This window comes from Ischnura elegans, chromosome 5 (genome assembly GCF_921293095.1).
Source record: "Ischnura elegans chromosome 5, ioIscEleg1.1, whole genome shotgun sequence".
Lineage (NCBI taxonomy): Eukaryota > Metazoa > Arthropoda > Insecta > Odonata > Coenagrionidae > Ischnura > Ischnura elegans.
Genome location: NC_060250.1, coordinates 127,745,194 through 127,765,398, shown reverse-complemented (window position 1 = coordinate 127,765,398; position 20,205 = coordinate 127,745,194). Strand labels below are relative to the sequence as shown.

The window sequence follows — 20,205 nt, the reverse complement described above, 5'->3', positions numbered from 1 at the left end:
AAATCACAGCGAAGGTGAATAGATTCCAAATCTCCGGATGAAAAGGATGTTTTTTTTGCGGTCATTTGCGTTGGATTGCATCAGGAGATGTTTACCCAACCGTGAGGACCGATTAGATATTTAATGAATATGTGTCAGTTGGATCAAGAGCGGTTTCTAATTATCTTAGGCCGATTTCAGCGTCAGCAGCCATTATGTATAAAACGGCGTATTTGAAGACTGCAGAACAGTCTCATATGATTTGCTAGAAGTTGCGACAAGGGGTAGGCTAAGGAAATCATCATTAAGCCCACAGATACAATGAAGACGGTTCTGGTGATGACTATGACGGTAAGCATCTATTTTATTCAAGGTGTTACCCTACCACCACATTAAGTGTAGTATAGTATAAATCAGATATAAAACCGCTCTCCGTATCCTACTTCTATGGAAAGTCCAAGCGACAAGCGACACAACAAAGCGGCTTATATTCGGTGTCCTAGACATTTTTCGTGTTGAAGTTAATGAATTAATCAATTGCTAATTTAAATTGAAAGAATGCGTAAAAGGGTTATCAAGGGTTAAAAGTTGTTGATTAGTTACAGGATAACATCAATCAGTCAAGGAGACAACGAATACGTGTATAATTTGAGATTAATAAGATCATTATTTACATTAACACTGTGTCTAATAGTTATTTATTGAGAAAAAGAAGAATTAATTCCAATAATTCGTACCGTATTCCTCGCACTGAATAGTTCAATATTTCAGAGAAAATAATCTGGCATTCTCACGCGTTTCTGCTTTCTTTTGATTTTTTAGTGCGTGTTTTTACATCCTCATACAACCAGCCCCATCGATTTATAGCATTTTGAAAAATGAAAAAGCAGGAGCAATTTCCGCAATTTTAAATTTATTGGTACTACCGGTTTCGCTTTACAACATCATTAGGTACCCGATGATGTACCCATCAGGTACCAGGGTACCTGATGATGCTGTAAAGCGAAACCGGGAGTACCAATAAATTTAAAATTGTGGAAATTGCTCCTGCTTTTTCATTTTCGTTATGTCACATTTCCACTCCATCTCGCCTGAAACCTCAAATTATTTTATACCATTTTCTCTACCAGTAGCCGTATACATTAACTACGTCTCCTCGTTTCCGAGATTTCGGAATCGAACTTTCCGTTTCCAACTTCGATTCCGTTTTCATCAATCGGATGCCTTTTTAAGCTATCCACTACGCTAAATCTACTGCATTGGTTCGCATGTAACTTTATTTAATTCATAACTTTGTACGTATGCGTCCATTTCCCGCAATTTTTAGTACACACACCGCGCCAGAATTGCAAATTATTTTTATTTTTTTTAAGTTCCTGCAGCACTTTCGCGGTAAAAATATTCCATAAGTTACCAGCTGGCATATCACTTCCAATTTCGAGAAACGGAGAGTCATTTTCCGAGACCCTCCGTCATTTCGGCCGCTCTTGGACGAGTTTAGGAGACAGTAAGTTCGGATGGTCCACGGTGGATAGCTCATTCCGAAATTATGACTTCTTCCCGACAACCAATCACGAATTATCCGAGAGACTGTGGCGGCTAGTGAGTCAAATGCTCTGGGGGGGGGGGGGGGGGGCACACTTCACCAGGGGGTGAAATTTTTTTATATTTTGTGTAATTTAGTGAGTTTTTAATTTGTGATCTAGGTATTAAATTTGTTTAATTTAAAATAATATAACTTAAATATTTATAATAATAAAATTTAAACCAAAACAAGGTATTCTGCGACACTGCAGCACCGAGTAGACGCCAGTATAATGCCGTCAGCCGTAGTGGCGATGTCAAATCACTAGATACTTCGCTCTGCGCATGCTCGGACGGCGTCCCAAGACTTACATAAGGTACAAGCTTAAACGCATCATAGCACCAGCAGCCCCCACCACTTCCACTCTTCATATAACTGCATGGCGATGGATTGGGACGTTCTGGCCAGCGCCCCACGGCTACAAATGCGAATTTCTCGCGCGGTTTTTGCGTATTTTTCCTACATTTTCGATGTATGAGAATAAAAAAAATACTTTGGCTAATTAGATGTATAATTATAAATTAATGGGTATTTATTTTTTCCCCTTTTCAAATCTTTGGGAGGGGCGGCGTCCGAGAGTCCTCCTTATGGGCAAGGGAGATAGCGGAGAGATTGGATAGGGATCCAGATCGAATTCTTGCCGCCGAATGATTTGATTTATTGGCACGCGTCTCCACTCCCATCCTCAGCCAGGAGATCATTCTTGGGCACTTGCAACCCTTCTGCCCATCCTTATCCTCCGAGTGTTTGGCGGTCACAGTCGTAAGCGAGAGCTTCGCAAACCTGTGTGAGTGAGTGCGTGTGCCCCACGCGCGGACCTTTGTTACTTTGAACTAATCCGCGAGGTGCGTGAGTGTGAGCGTGAGTCTCCTATTTTCATTTTTGTCTTTTTCTTTGTGGGTCACTGGCGTAAGCGAAAGCTTCGCAAGCCTGAGTGTGTGCTTGTGCGTGTGATTGAGACCTTCGCGGAAATTTGTTCCTCTTAGCAAATCCGCGTGGTGCGTGAGTGTGAGCGTGATTTTCCTAGTTCTACTTTTTTTTACTTTTCCTTTGGTCATCTTTCCTAATTCCCAATCCACCTTTTTGCCCTGCAAAAGGGTACGGCCCAGGGGAATTTATTTTCTTTCAACTGTTAAACGGCCGTAGATCGTTCAACTACCTATATCCCATCCTCAGTCATTTCCAAAACCGAGATGGTCTCTAGTTGATTTCATTAGGGGAAAATCCGCGTCGCAGTTTAACCCTACATAACCCAGCAGGGTGTTTCAGAGTCTCATAGGATTGGCGGCGTCGGAAACGGATTCAGTCCGAGTCGATCGGGAACCTATCCTACGCTCATCTTCCGTGCATTTCACGCATATCATAGCAAAGCGTTCCGCTTTTGGTATGACGTCAACAGTCATCCTAAACGGGAAACGAGAAAACGTCACAATTTTCAAGAGACCAGTGAGCAGCGAAAATAACCTCCCGCAAGGTTTGTCACTTCACGGGTGAGGCATACATAAGTGATAATTGATACATTGTCACAAAATTGACGTTGTTGCGGGGTAAAATTATTTTTGGAATTCTCCGTCTGTAGTTTTTTTTTAATGTAATACCCTGTCGTTTTGAGCAGGAAGGAGCTGGAAGGAAATACAGCGATTAAATTAGGTTGAATAGTGTCCATTATTATTAATGACTCGAGTTATGTACGTTACAATAACGCAAAATAATGTGGTTAGTTTTTTTATCTGTTGAGCACGTACTCGGTTATTTTTATAACACCGTTTTATTTGGTACGAAAATGACAAATAGTTACCATTGTTGCACCTTTAAATATATCTTCTAAATTATATTTCAGCGTGCGATAGTACAACAGAAAAAAAATAGTTGCTGCGGAAGGGAATTGAACTTTTAACCTTCGTTTCGCTGCGCACACAATCATATCAAACTAGACAAATTGTTATACTTCCAAATACACGGACACGTTTCCAATGCATTATGCTATCTACATATTTGTAAGTCATTACGCCATGCATTCCAACTTGTCTCACGTTCTTTTTGCCAAATTACTCGTCCAAATAACAATACAAACGAACTTGCACCGACAGTGATACAGACTGCGCATTTATTGTCTCATTTACACGAGAATTAAAGCCACTTACACTTATATTACTCTATCATGATATCCACATAGATCAGCACTCATGAAATAAAGTGGTATTACTTTATTAGAGCCAAATAATTAATGAAAAACAACATTATAACATATCACCATTCGCAGCCGTAATGAGTTTCCGGCACCTCTAGCCCGATGGACTTCTATCCCATCGGAAAGCCGTCCCTGAGTCGATAGGAAGTCAGTCTGAAACGCACGGATTGCCTGGCCGATAGTAAGTGACGTAGAATCCGCGTCAAGTCTCCCGATCCGCTCGGAAAGGGAGACTCTGAAACACCCTGCAGAGCTGATTCTGGGAGAAATTAAATTTCAAGACTTCTCATGTAATGAATGTGAACATTTTATGATAATTAATTATTACTGTGGCAGCTAAATTTTTCGCCATTAAACTTTACGGCACAAAAGAGTTTATCTTTCCTGAATACAGCTGAAAATGTAGACATGTTTGATGTTACTTAGAAGCAACATTGGGTTACAATGGGTTAAAAATAGGTACAAATAAACAGTTCCGCATCCACTACGCAGGAGACTACCCCAGGGTAACGACCAGAAATATTACGATCGCTGAGAATTCTTCAGTAGGCCTCGAGATGTGACTCGAGATGCCACCACTATTCATTGAAGTGGATTTAACGAAGTCACACACCTGCGTCACTAACGGCAAGAGCGATCGAAATTTTATATGAAAATAATCGATAATTAGGACCGATAGCCAAAATGTATACAGTCGTGATGATAATCGCTAAATTAATCGGAACGTTTCAATGCCATTCTTCTTAAGTTTGAATAATCAAATATAGTATAATCAAAGTAAATATTGCGAATAAATGGTTCGCTCCGAACCCATATCCGAGCTGCAGCAATCTTTGATAGCCGACAAAAACGCACCATGAAAAATTGAAAACGTTAATGAAGCTTTTTCCAATGAAGGAATGCGGCCTCCTCAATTAAGTTGGATTACATCAGGAGATGTGAACCTAACCGTGCGGACCGATTGGATATTTAGCGATTATGCGTATATTGGATCAAGAGCGGTTTCTAATTATCTTAGGCCGATCTTTAGCGTCAGCAGCCATTATGTATAAAACGGCACATTTGAAGACTGCAGAACATTCTCATGTGATCTGCTAAAAGTTGCAACACGGGGTAGGCTAAGGAAATCATCATTAAGCCCACAGACACAATGAAGACGGTCACCTTGGTGATGATACATTCGTTCCACGTCAATTTTACGCATTCTCAAGAAGGAGCAGGCATGGAGCTTTCTCGAACGTTATTTTTTTCTCGAAATAACAGGAATCAAAGGATGAACATATCGCATCTCCTTCGTCTCTGTCAATGATTTTTTAACGATCGCTAATAATGAGGACCTCCTTAATTATTCTTCAGTTAAAATGCTTTTTCCTCACCAAGACGTCTGCGTTGGTCCTGTCCACGGAGTAGCCGTGAGCGGCTCGCTCCAAAACGGCTGACTTTTCGAAAAATCCCACCGGAATGGTGGCCACATGTCGAACGTTAGCACTTTGAGTGCAGGCCAATAATTTTAAAGCCCTTCTGAAAAATCAGGCCATTTTTACTAAATTCGCAATTCTTTTTAACATTAGCATCAAAAATATATTTATATCGATGAGTATTTCAATAAAAATGGACTTTGCTCTTCTTTATGAATGAGTTGAATAACATTTATTGCTAAATTTTAAATACATAATTTAACGATGAAAACCTACTGTTTTTTTAAATAAAAAGTTGCAACAAATGATGTACCAACTAAAAATGCATAATATTTTTTAATTACGCTCAATTTGAACTATTTAAGCCATGGAAATCATTAAAAAAATACATTGTTCCAAGCATAGCATTCAAAATCCTGGATGACAAAAAGGGTCACTGCACCCTAAACGAACGGTTCTTTCCTTCAAAGAAATTTCACACAAAGTAGGCTGAGATAAGGGTGCCGGTAGCTATAGTGGAGTTTTCGTCCTCAAGACATTAAGAGAACTCTTTTTACATCAAGCAGGTGATTTTTGAAATAACAAAACCACTAAGCAATAAACTAGAAAAGTACCACGGGCGAAATATTACGCCTTTCTCGCAAACAAAGTCAATAAAATAGAAAGACGTATTATTACGTTCATGGCAATCTTCAAAAAGATTAACAGGACGTAATATTACGTCCATGGAACGCAAAGTGTTAAGGATCACTTCATCAATTCAAAACGAGAATAGCTAGAATTTATTTTATCAAAATAAATGTACCATTCAATCAAAATGTCTCCACACACTTCGTAGGAAAAGTATTAGGTATCATTGAAATTTTAAGTATCACCGCACTTGAGTTAAGCATCTAACAAAAGACGGTGACGGTCAAGAAGTTATGAATGGTTAAGATACGTAAAGAAAAGAATTCACTAATTTCATAATTAGGATGGTTACAAATTTAGTGATAACATCATGGACTTGAACAAACTGTCACTGTTGTAAACAATATACGTAGACGAAACACATATTTGCGTTCTATAAATCCATTAAAACAGATTTCATGTCAGATGAACTGATTAGTTAGACGATCAGATGAAATTGCACGAATCTAAAAATAGGTTAAAAAATCAATGCGTCGGAGCAGATGGCAAACTCTGTCATTGCCATTGCAGTCGCTGAATCACATTCAATTTTAGCTTTTTTTTATCGCCAAACGCGTTCCGTTGGGTAGTTCTGGTTGGTTTAGATTTCGAAAGATCATGAACACAGAGCCTAACTTTAGCTGTAAATCGTGCTGGTGTAAGCCAGGTACGTCCAAGGACTTAAAATATTCAAATAGATAGTTGATGACTTCGTCTTCGTTTATTACACTGTTAAAAGATTTGAATTCATGCAGAGTACCAACTAGATACTGATTTACTTAGTTTGAGTCATCCACATCTTCTTTCTAGGCCGTCAAAATTGCTCGCTAAATCAACCATTTGTGATTTTTAGGTGATCAATCATATTCGGGAACACTTTGTTCACGAGCTAACCTTCCGATGAAACTAATTTGCAAATATTCCGAGGAAGTGAAATCAAACTGCTCGATTCGTCGACAGGAATACGGACATTACCGATTGTCAACAATTGCTTGGAGATTTGTTTACAAACACGGTGGTGAAATGTCAACTCGAGCTGGGCTTACAATTAGCTCGAATTAAATATTTTAAATATAATTTCAATATTTTTAATATATTTTACAGCCTAAATGTTATATTGTTGCGAAGTTCATTCATTTAATTGGTGAAATCAAAGCAAATGATTTAATTTGTGGTTTTGACCAACTTATCAATTGTTGTAGTGTTAACAACTCCTAATCTCCACATCCCTAAGAAAAAGGTGATTTTTTTTTTAACTTTTCCTATTTTTTAATGTTCTATTTGTTATCCGGGGCTGAGGCGAATCCAAAGAACCTAATATCATTAAAATCGCTGCAGCCGTTCTCGAGTTATAAGTGTTCTAATTAACACGATGTTCGTCTTTATTTTATATATGGAAGATTAAGAGTAACCTTAACAAGAAGGCAACCAGATGCGCGGGAGAAGAAGGGTCACAGGACTGCTCTACAGAGGGACTGCGCCGACTGGCCACGGTCAGAGACGTAACAGGCTAATCCGTCCTCCTCATTTTAAACTTCATTCCTAAAAACCTTCGCCAAAATATTCTCCGGCCATGTGTTAAAAACAATACATTTTTATTGCTTATTGATTTGTGGGGGACAAAAAAATAGTGCCATTTATGATGAACTATTTATCGACGAGGAATGAGAACCGATGTACAGCGTAAAAACTATACCACCGAAGTGCACATCCGTAAGCCAACCGTGCGATGTATATTTTTACAGGAAAGTAAAGCAGTTTATTGCACGAAACCAGAACTGCACCTTCCTCCTTCAAGGGAAAAGAAAGATATTCTCACATGAGGATGGAATAAAAATCCATTCAATCGTGCATCATCAGTTGTCCTAACCAGCGTTCAATGATATGCTGAGGTATGCATGATATGCCTCAAAGTTAGTAGAGAATTGAATTGTTTAAAAAAGTTAAGGGGAATATGTTTCCTTGAAGATATAAAGAAACACAATGGCAAATATTCAGGTAGCAGATTTATAGAAAGAGCATGGTGCTTTTCAATCAATTGATTTTCTTGTTTTATTACAATTATCATCCAAATTACTGTAAAGAGGCGAAGTAATAAATAAATAATGAAAAATTGGAGAAGGCAGTGGCAATTGCAGATTATTCAATTTTATATATTTGTGCTTTATATTATGGAGGTATTTCCTCCAATTCATGGTCCTTTACGCGACAGAGATTTCTCGTGGGCATAAAATCTAATGAAAGCAAGAGAAAACCGAATAATATCGTGCTACGGGAAAAAGCAAAAGAAATGTAGGAAAACGGGAGTATGGGGAGGCCATGAAAAAAGAAAAGGGAAGGGACGAGCCGACAAGCCAAACTAAAAACAGTACTATCATATCGACATCGACCTCAACAGGTTCAGGCCATGAACCAATTTTAAGTTGGCCGAGTAGTATATTCCAGGTAATTAAAAGTTCACATGTACCGACAATTCGTTCCCCAGCTTATACAGCTTGTTTAAAATCTCTAGGCACCTATATACGCGGAAATAAGGACTCTGCCAATGAGAGGAGAGTAATTTTGTGGGAGGAAAGCATACCTCGCACTTCGATCGGTTAGGGCAAGAGGAGTAGGGAATAATGGTCGGCAGGGTGCCCAAAAATGGCTTTATGGAGACTTACTATTCCAACGAAAAATATAGATGGTACTTCAACCTCCTATCCAGGTTACTATGTGTTGAAAAAACTTCGTTCTAATCGTCTAGCCCTTCAACTATTCAGGTGTTGAGGACAAAATTTCTTTCTTACTTTCCAAAATCCTATTATACACAAAAATGTTAGCCTTTTAACTTTGAACTCAATATCTCCGGTAAATCAAATTCGCTTGAATAGGTTCTTGGCAACAAAATACATGCGGCAAAAGTTATTCAGCAAAATAAATTATGTTATAAGGGCATTTCCTGACTATTACCAAGGTAAAAAAATAGACTACAGGAGAGCAACAACAGTCAGAAGAGAAATAGCGACGTCTAGCACTTGAAATACTCCAAAGTGATCATATAGGTAGACGAGTGAAAATTGTTGTATATTCTAAATACTACAACAGCAGGAACCTGGGAGACTCTCTGGAGACAATATGTTTAAAATCTTTTGCTTTGGAAATGAGTTCCCTTCACTTCGAAGCCAGCACCACAGTTTTACCACTCCTGCTTTCATGAACCTTGGCACGGAAAGATTAATTCGAAGTAAGGGTTAGCTAGCGACAAAAATGTCAGTTTACGGCTTATTCTCAAACAACAGTCAAGTAAAAAAATTGTAAAACGTCCTAAATGAACAAATTAGATGAGGATGGAACGGATTACAAAAAATGGAGGAGGTGACAGACTGGAAAAAATTTGCTCTCATCAAGTCTCGAACCCTGGACTTTCACATCACTCTCACAGCAGGAGCCCGGCACGCTACCACTCGGCCAAATCGCTTTTAAACAATGAGCGAAATTTTTAAAATTAAATTCAACGTGACCATATTTTTCAATTTTTAAATGCTTTTTTCTCTCAAACCCGGGCGTATTTGGACAAAACCCTTCGACTGTATTCCTATCTAAGTGTCTACTTTCAAATAAAAAAGGTTTCATCTTCTTTCTTGACATCAGTTAGGCAAAGTCTCCTTGTCAGCAAAGGGCCCAAAAGTGCCTACACCGCGACTGACCGCACTGCGCGAATAGGGTGGTTTCCTATTATTATTTTTTTATTGCCTTAATCGAAAGATTATTACTCCTGGAGTACGAATTTCACACTTTTAGATTTTCAAATAACGATATCTATTTTTTGCGATTAAAGGAAAAGTGAAAATTTTCACACGCGCGAAAACGCGACGGCTAACAAGGGGAATACACGACCTTCGCATCGCCGATCGAGCTCAAATTTTGCGAATCGGTAGTTTATGGGTACAAATGTAATATGCCGAAGCGAGACGACGCACTTCTCGTAAAATTCTGAGAAAAAAGCAATTAAAAATCGTTAAAAATGAAGGTATGCTATATAATCTGTTTTGAACGCCTGAGGTGAAGGTAGCGAGATCGATGCTCGCTCAGGGAACTTTTTTTGTGTTAATTTTTAAGAATTTTATTGTTTAAATTTTTAAAGTTCGTTTTCTTATCTTCGTTACTACTATGGAATATATTTTTAAAAGAGTTTTTTTAAATATTTAAATCAGGAATGGATCAGCTTCGCATTAGGAACTGAGGATGAAGGGTGGATAGAAACCCGGCGTCGGCATTAGCCTGCTCTTAACGAAAGGCGCCAAGGGGACCACGGCTTAACGTCCAATCCGACGGACGGTGTACTGCTCAACTAGTGTAATCCACATTACACGCAGGGATTGAATTTAGGAAATCCCCCTTAATTCTTTACCGAGATTTGGATGTGGAAGGCCAGTACACTGCCTCACCACTCCAGTTAATCCTTTATTTGCAATTTTCAGGATGGAACTCATCATAAAGACATGATGAGCAAAGTGATTTGCGGCACCACGAACAAGCAGAAAAGGCTGATCTATCGGAATGTTGAACGCGTGGTTCGCAGCTAATATAATTTTTATCGATGAGCAGCTCCCAGCAATAGTGCCACGCACACGTTAACTCATCCGTAGGAATATCCAAGGATAGAGTCTCTATGTTCAAAAGAAGTGTGTACCACTAACGTATCAAAGCGTTTAAACCAAAGGAAAATATCACTTGACACTCTGTATCTTATGTACATTCACTCCAAGATGGCTCTCTGCCTAACAATCTACTATTTATCTCTCCTCACCATAGTATCAAATCAGCAAAAAAAATCAAAACAAAAACAAACATGCTCACAGACAAATAAAACACAACAAATAAACTCAAAAACAGAAAACAAACCAAACACATACAAAAGTGATTCCGGTCATAAATACACATACCTCACCCCTTTCCGCTCATGCCCGTCGGCCGCGAAAAAGGGAAAAAATTTGCAAAACTTTCCCCAATTATTCTATTCTTCTAACAGATTAATTTTTCGTAAATGTTAATGACGTGTTTTCCTTCAAAAATTATGGACAGTCGTTGCAGTTGTGGAAAAAACGCCTTTTCTACTTGTTCGTGGTGCCGCAAATCACTTTGCTTTGCATGTCTTTATGCTGAGTTCCATCCTGAAAATTGCAAATAAAGGATTAACTGGAGTGGTGAGGCAGTGTACTGGCCTTCCACATCCAAATCTCGGTAAAGAATTAAGGGGGATTTCCTAAAATCAATCCCTGCGTGTAATGTGGATTACACTAGTTGAGCAGTACACCGTCCGTCGGATGGGACGCTAAGCCGTGGTCACCTTGGCGCTTTTCGTTAAGAGCAGGCTAATGCCGACGCCGGGTTTCTATCCACCCTTCATCCTCAGTTCCTAATCCTAAGCTGATCCATTCCTGATTTAAATATTTTTAAAAACCCTTTTAAAAATATATTCCATAGTAGTAACGAAGATAAGAAAACGAACTTTAAAAATTTAAACAATAAAATTCTTAAAAATTAACACAAAAAAAATTCCCTGAGCGAGCATCAATCTCGCTACCTTCACCTCCACAGTCGGACACCGTATCCACTGGGCTGACGCCCTATTGTTTAAAATGGGTGTTCAAAACAGCTTATATAGCGCACCTTCATTTTTAACGATTTTTAATTGCTTTTTTCTCAGAATTTTACGAGAAGTGCATCGTCTCGCTTCGGCATATTACATTTGTTCCCATAAACTACCGATTCGCAAAATTTGAGCTCGATCGGCGATGCGAAGGTCGTGTATTCCCCTTGTAAGTATGAATGCTGGGAAAAGTCCGAGTGACGTCATTCTAGTTCCTGCTGCCGCAAAGTGAGGTGACCTTGGGGCGAGGATGTGTGCAATGCAGCGATTCAGGCTGCTAACAGGTAGCGCTTGGCTTAAATAAGGATTATTAATACCTTATCAAACGAAGGAAACTTTCCGACCGTAGGCATAGGTGATTATTAAGACTATTAAAATGCGGTTAAATTGATCATTGGCATTCGTCTGAACTGGGATTTGTAAAACAAAATAATTTGTATATTATGAATACACTAATGGTGGGTAATGAATCTCAATCAATGCTTTTCGTATTCTTTGATGAAGGAAACTACCCTTTACTTTACCCCCATCGGAGCAAACCACACAGCGAGGCTCACATATCGCAGCCATCTTCTCTGATTTCTCCCATCTTATCTACCCAATGAATCGGCCTCTTTACCCACGTTTTTTAATGTAGTAAAATAGAAATTTCCTGTTTCAAATGCCTTTTCAGCACAAGCAACAATGAAATACAAGATTGCTTATTTGAACATCGATACAAGTTTTTTTTCTGACATCCTCAACATTGTTGTCTTCTTTTTATATTACCTTTGCGAAGGTGGTTCGCTGAAAGGCTTAGTACAATAATAAATACTGTGGACATAAAAAATTTTTAATTTTCAATTATCATTAATATGTTCCACTAAATCTCGCTAAACATCGTTGATTATATCTGCATTTTCCACAACGCTAACTCCTCAGAAAGATCTAGCAAAATGTAATTCTGTCATTTTTTCCACTACTTACAATACACTGCTTACGCATCAATTATTATTGAAGTAATTTATAAACACTCCTTTGACATTCCATGCCTGTTTCCCCTGTAATAGGACACAGTATGTACAGAGTGGACAGAGGGGGCTTTAAGGTGTTATCACCCTTGCGCATTTTAGCCATGTTCTCAGTAAATTTAGCCAGCGGATTCAGTGATGTCTAGCTAGTTGGGTAAGGTTCAAGCAAACTTACTTATTGAGAAAAATACGTGAAGCTTTCCCAGTGAGAAATGGATCATCGAATCTACGTCGAATCGTCGTCGATTCGACGACTATAGATCGATATGTGGTCGACGTCGATTTTATTTGTTCAATCGACGTTTTTTCGACGTGTTATTCTCATTGGCCAGCGGGGTCAGCGTGTTGATTGGCTGAGGGGAGGACTTAGTGATGTAGTTTTAATGTCTTAAAAATAACGGTGAGACGCTATTACAACATATGTGTCTTAAATAAGAAATATAAAATTAAATAATTATTTTATTTATCCATAAACATTAGTTTTAATCTCCGAGAACAATCTTTGATTCCTTTTAATTCTGTAACTTGACCGTTGAAGTTCGATTGCGTATATCAGTTGAGCTGTTAGTCGTCATGCTGTTAGTTCTTCGCAGTAAACTCGGAACAGAGACATTCGGCGCCGTATAGAAAATTTAATGTCGCATTTATTTTGCGCGACAAACTTTGCTAGCTCTAAATCCTGTTATTGGTATTTAAAATCCTTCTGAAACTTAATGAGCTTTTGGATTCGTATTAATCCTCGAAAAAGGCATGCCATTCCGTCGCTTAGTAAAGACAAGCTTCACTACGTCTTCCATACTTCGGAATCGGTCTGCTTTTGGACCGCTGTATGACAGGTAGGATTAGCTTCCCCTATTTAATGTGTTCAAGATTTCCATTTTCACACATTTGCCACATACGCCGGACCTTCTATTTGCGTCCAAGTTCTTACTTCTTTCCTGCGTGGTATGTGATATGCATACGCTTGGCTTTGTGACTACGTTTACCTCATTTCGATACCTTTATACTCGCGTCATAGATGTCAACACCTCACATTTTTTCTCAAGGATTTCTGATTATTATTGAAGATGAATACGAAGGACTTAAGATTACAAATCACCATTACAAATTTATTTCAGCCTTCATTTGTTTAGACTTTACGTGCTCGATTGAAATACGTCGTTGGCGCAGCAATAGATGCTCTTTATTAGCCGAAAAGATGTATATTTCCGCAATTATTAGTAGGAATCGCAGGTAAAAAGACGATATCTCGTCGACATAGAAAACTCGTCGATGGTGTCGACGTCGAAAACACGTCGATGGCGTCGACGTCGAAAACACGTCGATGGCTTCGACGTCGAAAACACGTCGATTTTCGGACCATATAGACATCGATCGATGTGCTACCATCGACGTTTTATCGATGAGTACTTCGACGTCGAATCGACGTAGATTCGATGATCCATTTCTCACTGGGTTTCGTTCTTTAGTCCTTTATCATGCATGAGGAACAGAAGAAGGGCACCGAAAAAGGTGTATTTGCATGGTGCTCGGCAATTAATTGCCGAAATAATTCTGAAATGCCGAACAGCACCTATACTTTCTTCCGTTTTAATCCGCATTCCCGGTTAGAACATTTCTATGGAAGCGAGCGCTTTTGTCCTCTCTGTAAATACTCTGTGATAATAGTTGGTACCTACTGAAGTGGAGAGTTTCTACGCCGTCCCAGTATTTTACTACTGCGCAACCACCTTCGGGAACCTTGTTTACATTTAATAAAAACCTTTCATCGTTCATTTTTTTCCGCACAGGTTCTGGCGTTCACCGCCTCGCACAGTTTACCCCGCGCTTACAACCCCGCTTCGCACGAGGGTCAGAAGGTCAAAGGCGAGGAAGGAGAGAAACAGAGAGATGATCCTATCTGCTCAACAGACGGCGCCGGCCACTTAACATGCAATAACTTAGGATTCTGCGCAGCTAATCGAGACAAACCCAGCGACGAATTCTACCGTTGCACACCAAATACTGATGGCAGTTTCAAAAAGGAACTGTGTACATGCAGTGAAGGATGTATATTTTCAGATGTGGACCCGAATGAACCATGCGTCAACAATTCATCGTTGGTCGACCGGCAGGAACGACTTTTCTTTTCTGATGAAAGTGAAAATAATAACTGTGGCAACAAGTGTGGCAATGAGGAAACAACGACGACGGAATCGTCTAATTGTACGACGACGGAATCGTCTACTATTACGGCAACTGAAACGAACACGGATCCGGAGCAAAATTCCACAACGCCAACAAAGGAGCCTCCGACCCCAACACCTCCGTTCAAGTGCGAGAAACTTGGATCGTTCCCCGACCCCCAGGACTGTCACAAGTACTATCAGTGCGAGATCAACTCCTCTGGGATTATGACTGCCGAACACAGAACTTGCGGCCCAGGGCAGTACTTCGATCCGCAAGATTCAATCTGCGAGATTGGCTCGTGCATCAATCCGACAACAACAACAAAACCACCAAAGTTTGAATGTGAATCGTTGGGCGAGTTTCAAGATCCAGTAGATTGCCATCACTATTACATCTGCAAGAGTGACACTAATGGATTTATTAAACAACATTGTGAATGTGATGATGGAATGTACTTCGACCCTGAGTTCAGTTCCTGTGCCTACGGTACCTGTCCGTGATTCGGGATTGTAATTCCGATCCTATCGCCCCCTCAACTTCATACACTGACGACGTCAAAAGATGATATCACCGACGCCGAGCCAAGCCAAGGACGGTTACAAGAGGAAGAATCGGCAAAACATACGATAAGACTGCGGTGGCAGTAAGGTCCTCCATCCGCAGCAGCTTTTGTGTTTTTGAATCGCTCTAAATTAGATATTAATTCATTAAAGAATAGAATAAATTGCTGGTTTCTTACACTAGATGTCTCTCTGAAAATAGTGCATACATTTGCTGTACGCTCTCAGAAAAAAGTCAATAAATTTGCTGCAAGATGATACTCATTTTGTAATTTGAAGGGAAGAAACAGGATGAAACGTGTTTGTTCGCGTTATAAAAACAAGTAAAACTGCCTGACCAACAAAAAAGTGTTGGTAACCGAGCTTTTTAGGTATTCCAGTCAGCAGTGACCTCCAGAATATAATAGGCAAACTCCGGATTATAACGCTAAGTTTCCCGACAAACTGACTAAAAATTAGAGATGGGTCAAAAAGAACCGAACTGCCAAAACGAACTGTTCACTGAAATGAACCGGTTCGAAAATGAACCGTTCTCTAAAACACCCTGTTCACTGTTCATGTCGGCACTGCACAATTGCGGCATACTCGGTACAGTAGGTATGATCATCAAGAGGCATTTTGAACTGCAGCTTACTCGAGCAAGTGCGTTGTGGGTACAACAGATGGCGGTTACGACGGAGGCCATCCAAGGCCGCCGAAGTGCGTCGTAGACGACCGAGCCCCTCCCCTTCTTTCTCTACTATTCCCCTCCGTCGACGAAAACGAACAGTTCGCCACTGAACAGTTCGTTCTAACTAATATTTGAACTGATATTTAAAATATCAGTTCATTCGAACCGTTCGTTCTAACTAATATTTGAACTGATATTTAAAATATCAGTTCATTCGAACCGTTCGACATAACTAATTTTTGAACTGATATTTAAAATATCAGTTCTTTCAAACCGTTCGAAATATTAGATTAAATATTAGTTTCCTCGGGGCGTTCAGTTGGGATATCGCGTTCATTTTGATTTCGTTTTTTGAACATTTGTGGATTTGTGGATGCATCTCCAAAAATATTGTTTAAAACGCGATTCATGAACTTAGGAAACGATTGAACTCATGATTGTGGAACATTTTTTTGGTCCCTTTACCAAGATGATCTTTGGACTTAGTTTTTGGCGCCTACGATGAAATTTTTTAATGTGGATGCATCTCCAAAAATATTGTTTAAAACGCGATTCTTGCTCGAAATTACCATAACACTCTCCACAAACCTTACGATACCACACTAAGCTTTCATGTACTCTAAACGCATGATAAACAATATTTTCTACCGAATGACCATACCTGTTCACTATGAACCGATATTTTGAACTGTTCTTTTTACTGAACAGGATCAAAGTGAACGGTTCATAAAAATGAACAGTTTAACCCACCTCTACTAAAAATGGTTCAGGTATTCGATCACAGTGTCCTTCTGGTCTGATGGGCGCACATGACCTCCGAAAGTATTAAAAGAATTACAACATTGCATCACAAACGACCCGAGCCAAAAAAAACTTATCAACTACAAAAGCATCTGTTTTAGTAAATCTATGCCTCCAAATGAAAATAATAACGAAGAAGGTACGCAGATGGGGATGATAATGACGAATATGACAGTAGGCATAAATTTTAACGCACAATAACTCCACCACCGTAACCAACGTAAGCACTCCAGACTCTCGGAGGTCACGGCTCTGCGCGATAGTGAAGTCCTCTATATTGCCATATTATAACTACGAAGTGGAGTCCTCATAGCCCTCTAAGTTCACCTTCCCCCCCCCCCCCGAATATCCGCCACTGTTGCTGGCCAAATTTTCATTTCTCTAAATTTTCTATTGGAAATTGAAAATTTAGAAATTAAGCTTTCCGACCATAGACAATTTTAATACGTGATTATTAAGAGATGTTTCTCTGAGCTCTGTGCCTCATGCATGCATTGTTAATCTCAGACGATGTATAACTCCTATCTTCTCCTATACAAACAAGGTCCCTGTGACGTCACGTGCAGTGGCATCGCATGGGCGCCAATCTGGCCTTTTTAAAAATGGGGATAAAATTGACCATTGCCATTCGTCTAAACCGGTATTTCTAAAGCCAAATAATTTTTATATTATGAATACACTAATGGTGGGTAACGAATCGCAATCAATGCCTTTCGTTTCCTTCGACGAAGGAAACTACCCTATTGGGAGATCTCTCGCTTCGCGAGATTCAATTTCAAATTGGTGTTTGTATATTGGAAGCTTAGGTATACAAATATGCAGGAGTGGCTCAAGTCGGAGAATTGCTATTATTAAATGAATTAATTCTACTTCAATAGCTTAAACCAAGCTATTTAAAGATAATTAATTACATTATTCGCTATTATTTGAGATAAGAAGAATCAATATTTTGTGTTTTTCTTAAACAAAAGACATATGATAGTCCTAGATTTTACTACAATCACGAAGGAGCGTAAATTAGCATAATATGTGCCCTTAATCGGTTGGTATCGCAAAATAAATACAGCGTGAAAGCTCTTTGCTGGTAGCTATGGTTGTTAAAATGCCAATAAGTACATAATATATTAATGTGCCCTCATGATCTGATTAGTATAATTGTAAGCTTTTTAAATAGCTTACAATTGTTCGTGTCATGTGAATGTTGAGGATGACTTTGATGTTGATTTGACATTTTTTCTCCGGGAGATAAAAAATACCTACCACTACTTTGATGAAATATTACGAAATGATAGCGTAGCTTTTTGTACCAACAACGATTTTGAAATGCATACAATAGCTGGATACAATTTTAAATACTAACGATGCTTTTGGTGTGAGGCATGATGGCCAAAGTGACTTTCCTACCAATCGGGAAAAGGTCAAGGGTAAGTCAAGGAAATGTAAGCAGCTACCTCCACATTCCATTGAAGATTCCAAAGGAGCTGGATCATTAACTGTGCACCATGAGATAAACTATATAAGGTGGAGTAAACTGCCTTTACTTTTTTCTTCAACAAACTTCAAGCGAATTTTCTGAAGGAAAGTAAAGAATGTTTTACAGCCAAACCTGATATTTTGCGATGAGCTTCTTGTTTTGGCCACTAGGAGTCGAAATAACTGACTTCTGATTGGAGATTGGGCGAGAGAAAAGAAAAACTGTTCTAAATTCCAAATTGGGAAAGACATTGTGTCCATTTTTGTAAAATGGATATTGGACTAGAAATCGGTGTGTGTGTCAGTAGGACCACAATCCAATATCCAATGGACTGGCAAATAAATTGGAAAGTGTTATACGGGCTTTAAGATGACCCGACGGCGGAAGATGATTGGCCTTTCATAGGAGGGTGAAGTTGAAAATATTTTATTATTTCATTCTGATATGCGCTTATTTTAGCTACCCTGGCTCATTGATGTGTTAATTCCCCACGTCACGTGAAACATATCCTGTGTACACAATTTTACCAAAGAGAAGGCCAGATACCCGGCCCCATCTATAAAGTCAGAGTATATATTAAGTTTGTTGAGTGTCAGTATGCGCAGTCACACTTTAGTGTCTATATCAGTCGTATCAAGAGCTACAGGGATGGGATTCGGTGCGTTTGACGCAGAATCCCTGCACGCATAGTTTAAACTTGGTCCCAAGGGTTGTAGATCGACGGGCACGCCGCACACCAACGATTGAAATCGAAAACAGCGGGCAATTTTTGCGGAATACGCTCAATTTCGGGGCCTTGCATTTCATTTAAAAAAAGTTATCTTTGAAAAACAGTTTGCGTCAAAATATGCACTTGTCAACCGAAGGACTTACCCAGGATCGAAACTAGAGGAAGGAGAGCAAGCCATGGTTGTTGAAGCTGTTGGTAAGATTTAAGCACACTGGTAAATTCGGTAAATACGGTGCTCGTGCACAGGAATATGCAGGGGCACTTTCCCTTCTTTCGAACTGGGAAAAGTTAGAACGACTGGGGCAAAAACGATTCCCGTTCACATGCTTGACCCCCAATAGTCAACTTACCATCAGGTTAACGAATTTATCTCTCAAACATGAAGTTGAATGATAGTGATGACCGTTGAGTGATATTCAGGGCCCAATTTTCCAGTAATGTAACTAGGCTTCAGCCTATGTCCTCTAGATCAAGAGGAGCCTACATTTAAAATTGCTCGCAAGACTAAAATTACACTGTTCTAAAACAGGGAACACAAGAACGCTGAGACGAAAACAAGCAGACATTCTAAGCATGTTTCATTTGACAAATCTAATACATATTACAGTTAGGATGTATTTAATTATCTCTCATGTAATTTAAGAACTTAAAACTGGAAGGTGAAAGTGGATCATCGGTGGAATAGTCTAGGGTCCTCTTTTCATCTAAATCTGGCCATGGTCGGCTTAAGTGTTCACTAATTCCACTGAAGCTTGAGCCTAGTTAGCCTAAAGGAAAATTCGGACAATTCACCCGTGAGGAGCAGTCAGCGTTAGATTCTAGTATTCGTGCGACAATGGCTACCATCGTTCATTGAAAAAAATAGCGCGGATTAACATAATAACAGGTGACATTAGCGGGAAAAGGAATTTAGAAATTAAGGTAATAGGGTGGTTTAAAATTATTTTTTTATTGCCTAAATCGAAAGATTATTACTCCTGGAGTACGTATTTCAAGCTTTTAGATTTTTTAATGACGATATTCATTTTTCGCGATTAAATTAAAAGTGAATTTTTTCAATCCCGCGAAAACGCGATGGCTAAGTATGAATGCTGGGAAAACCCCGTGTGACGTCGTTCTGGTTCCCGCTGCCGCTAAGTGAGGTGATCTTGGGGCGAGCACTGATACGACGCAGGATGCTAGCAGGTAGCAGAGTACCCTCCTAGTAGGTAGGGCTTGACTTAAATAAGGATTATTAATACTTTATAAAACGAAGAAAACTTTCCGGCCTTAGCCAGTTTTAATAGGTGATTATTAAGACATGTTTCCCTGATC

General features: G+C 39.3%; 1 protein-coding gene across 1 annotated transcript; it reads left to right on the top strand.

Moving 5' to 3' along the window:
• The first annotated feature begins 221 nt into the window (after window positions 1–221).
• On the top strand, window positions 222–15,474 carry LOC124159540. Its single transcript, XM_046535419.1, has 2 exons — window positions 222–330; window positions 14,278–15,474. Exons 1-2 carry the CDS (start codon window positions 301–303, stop codon window positions 15,154–15,156), a joined length of 909 nt encoding a protein of 302 aa, XP_046391375.1. The 5' UTR covers window positions 222–300; the 3' UTR covers window positions 15,157–15,474.
• The last annotated feature ends 4,731 nt before the right edge of the window (window positions 15,475–20,205 follow it).

Excerpts from the sequence above, each read along its gene's own strand:
- LOC124159540 (XM_046535419.1), top strand. The coding sequence starts at position 301 with ATGAAGACGGTTCTGGTGATGACTATGACG. Across the intron at positions 331-14,277 it reads TTCTGGTGATGACTATGACG|GTTCTGGCGTTCACCGCCTC; the intron begins GTAAGCATCTAT and ends TTTTCCGCACAG.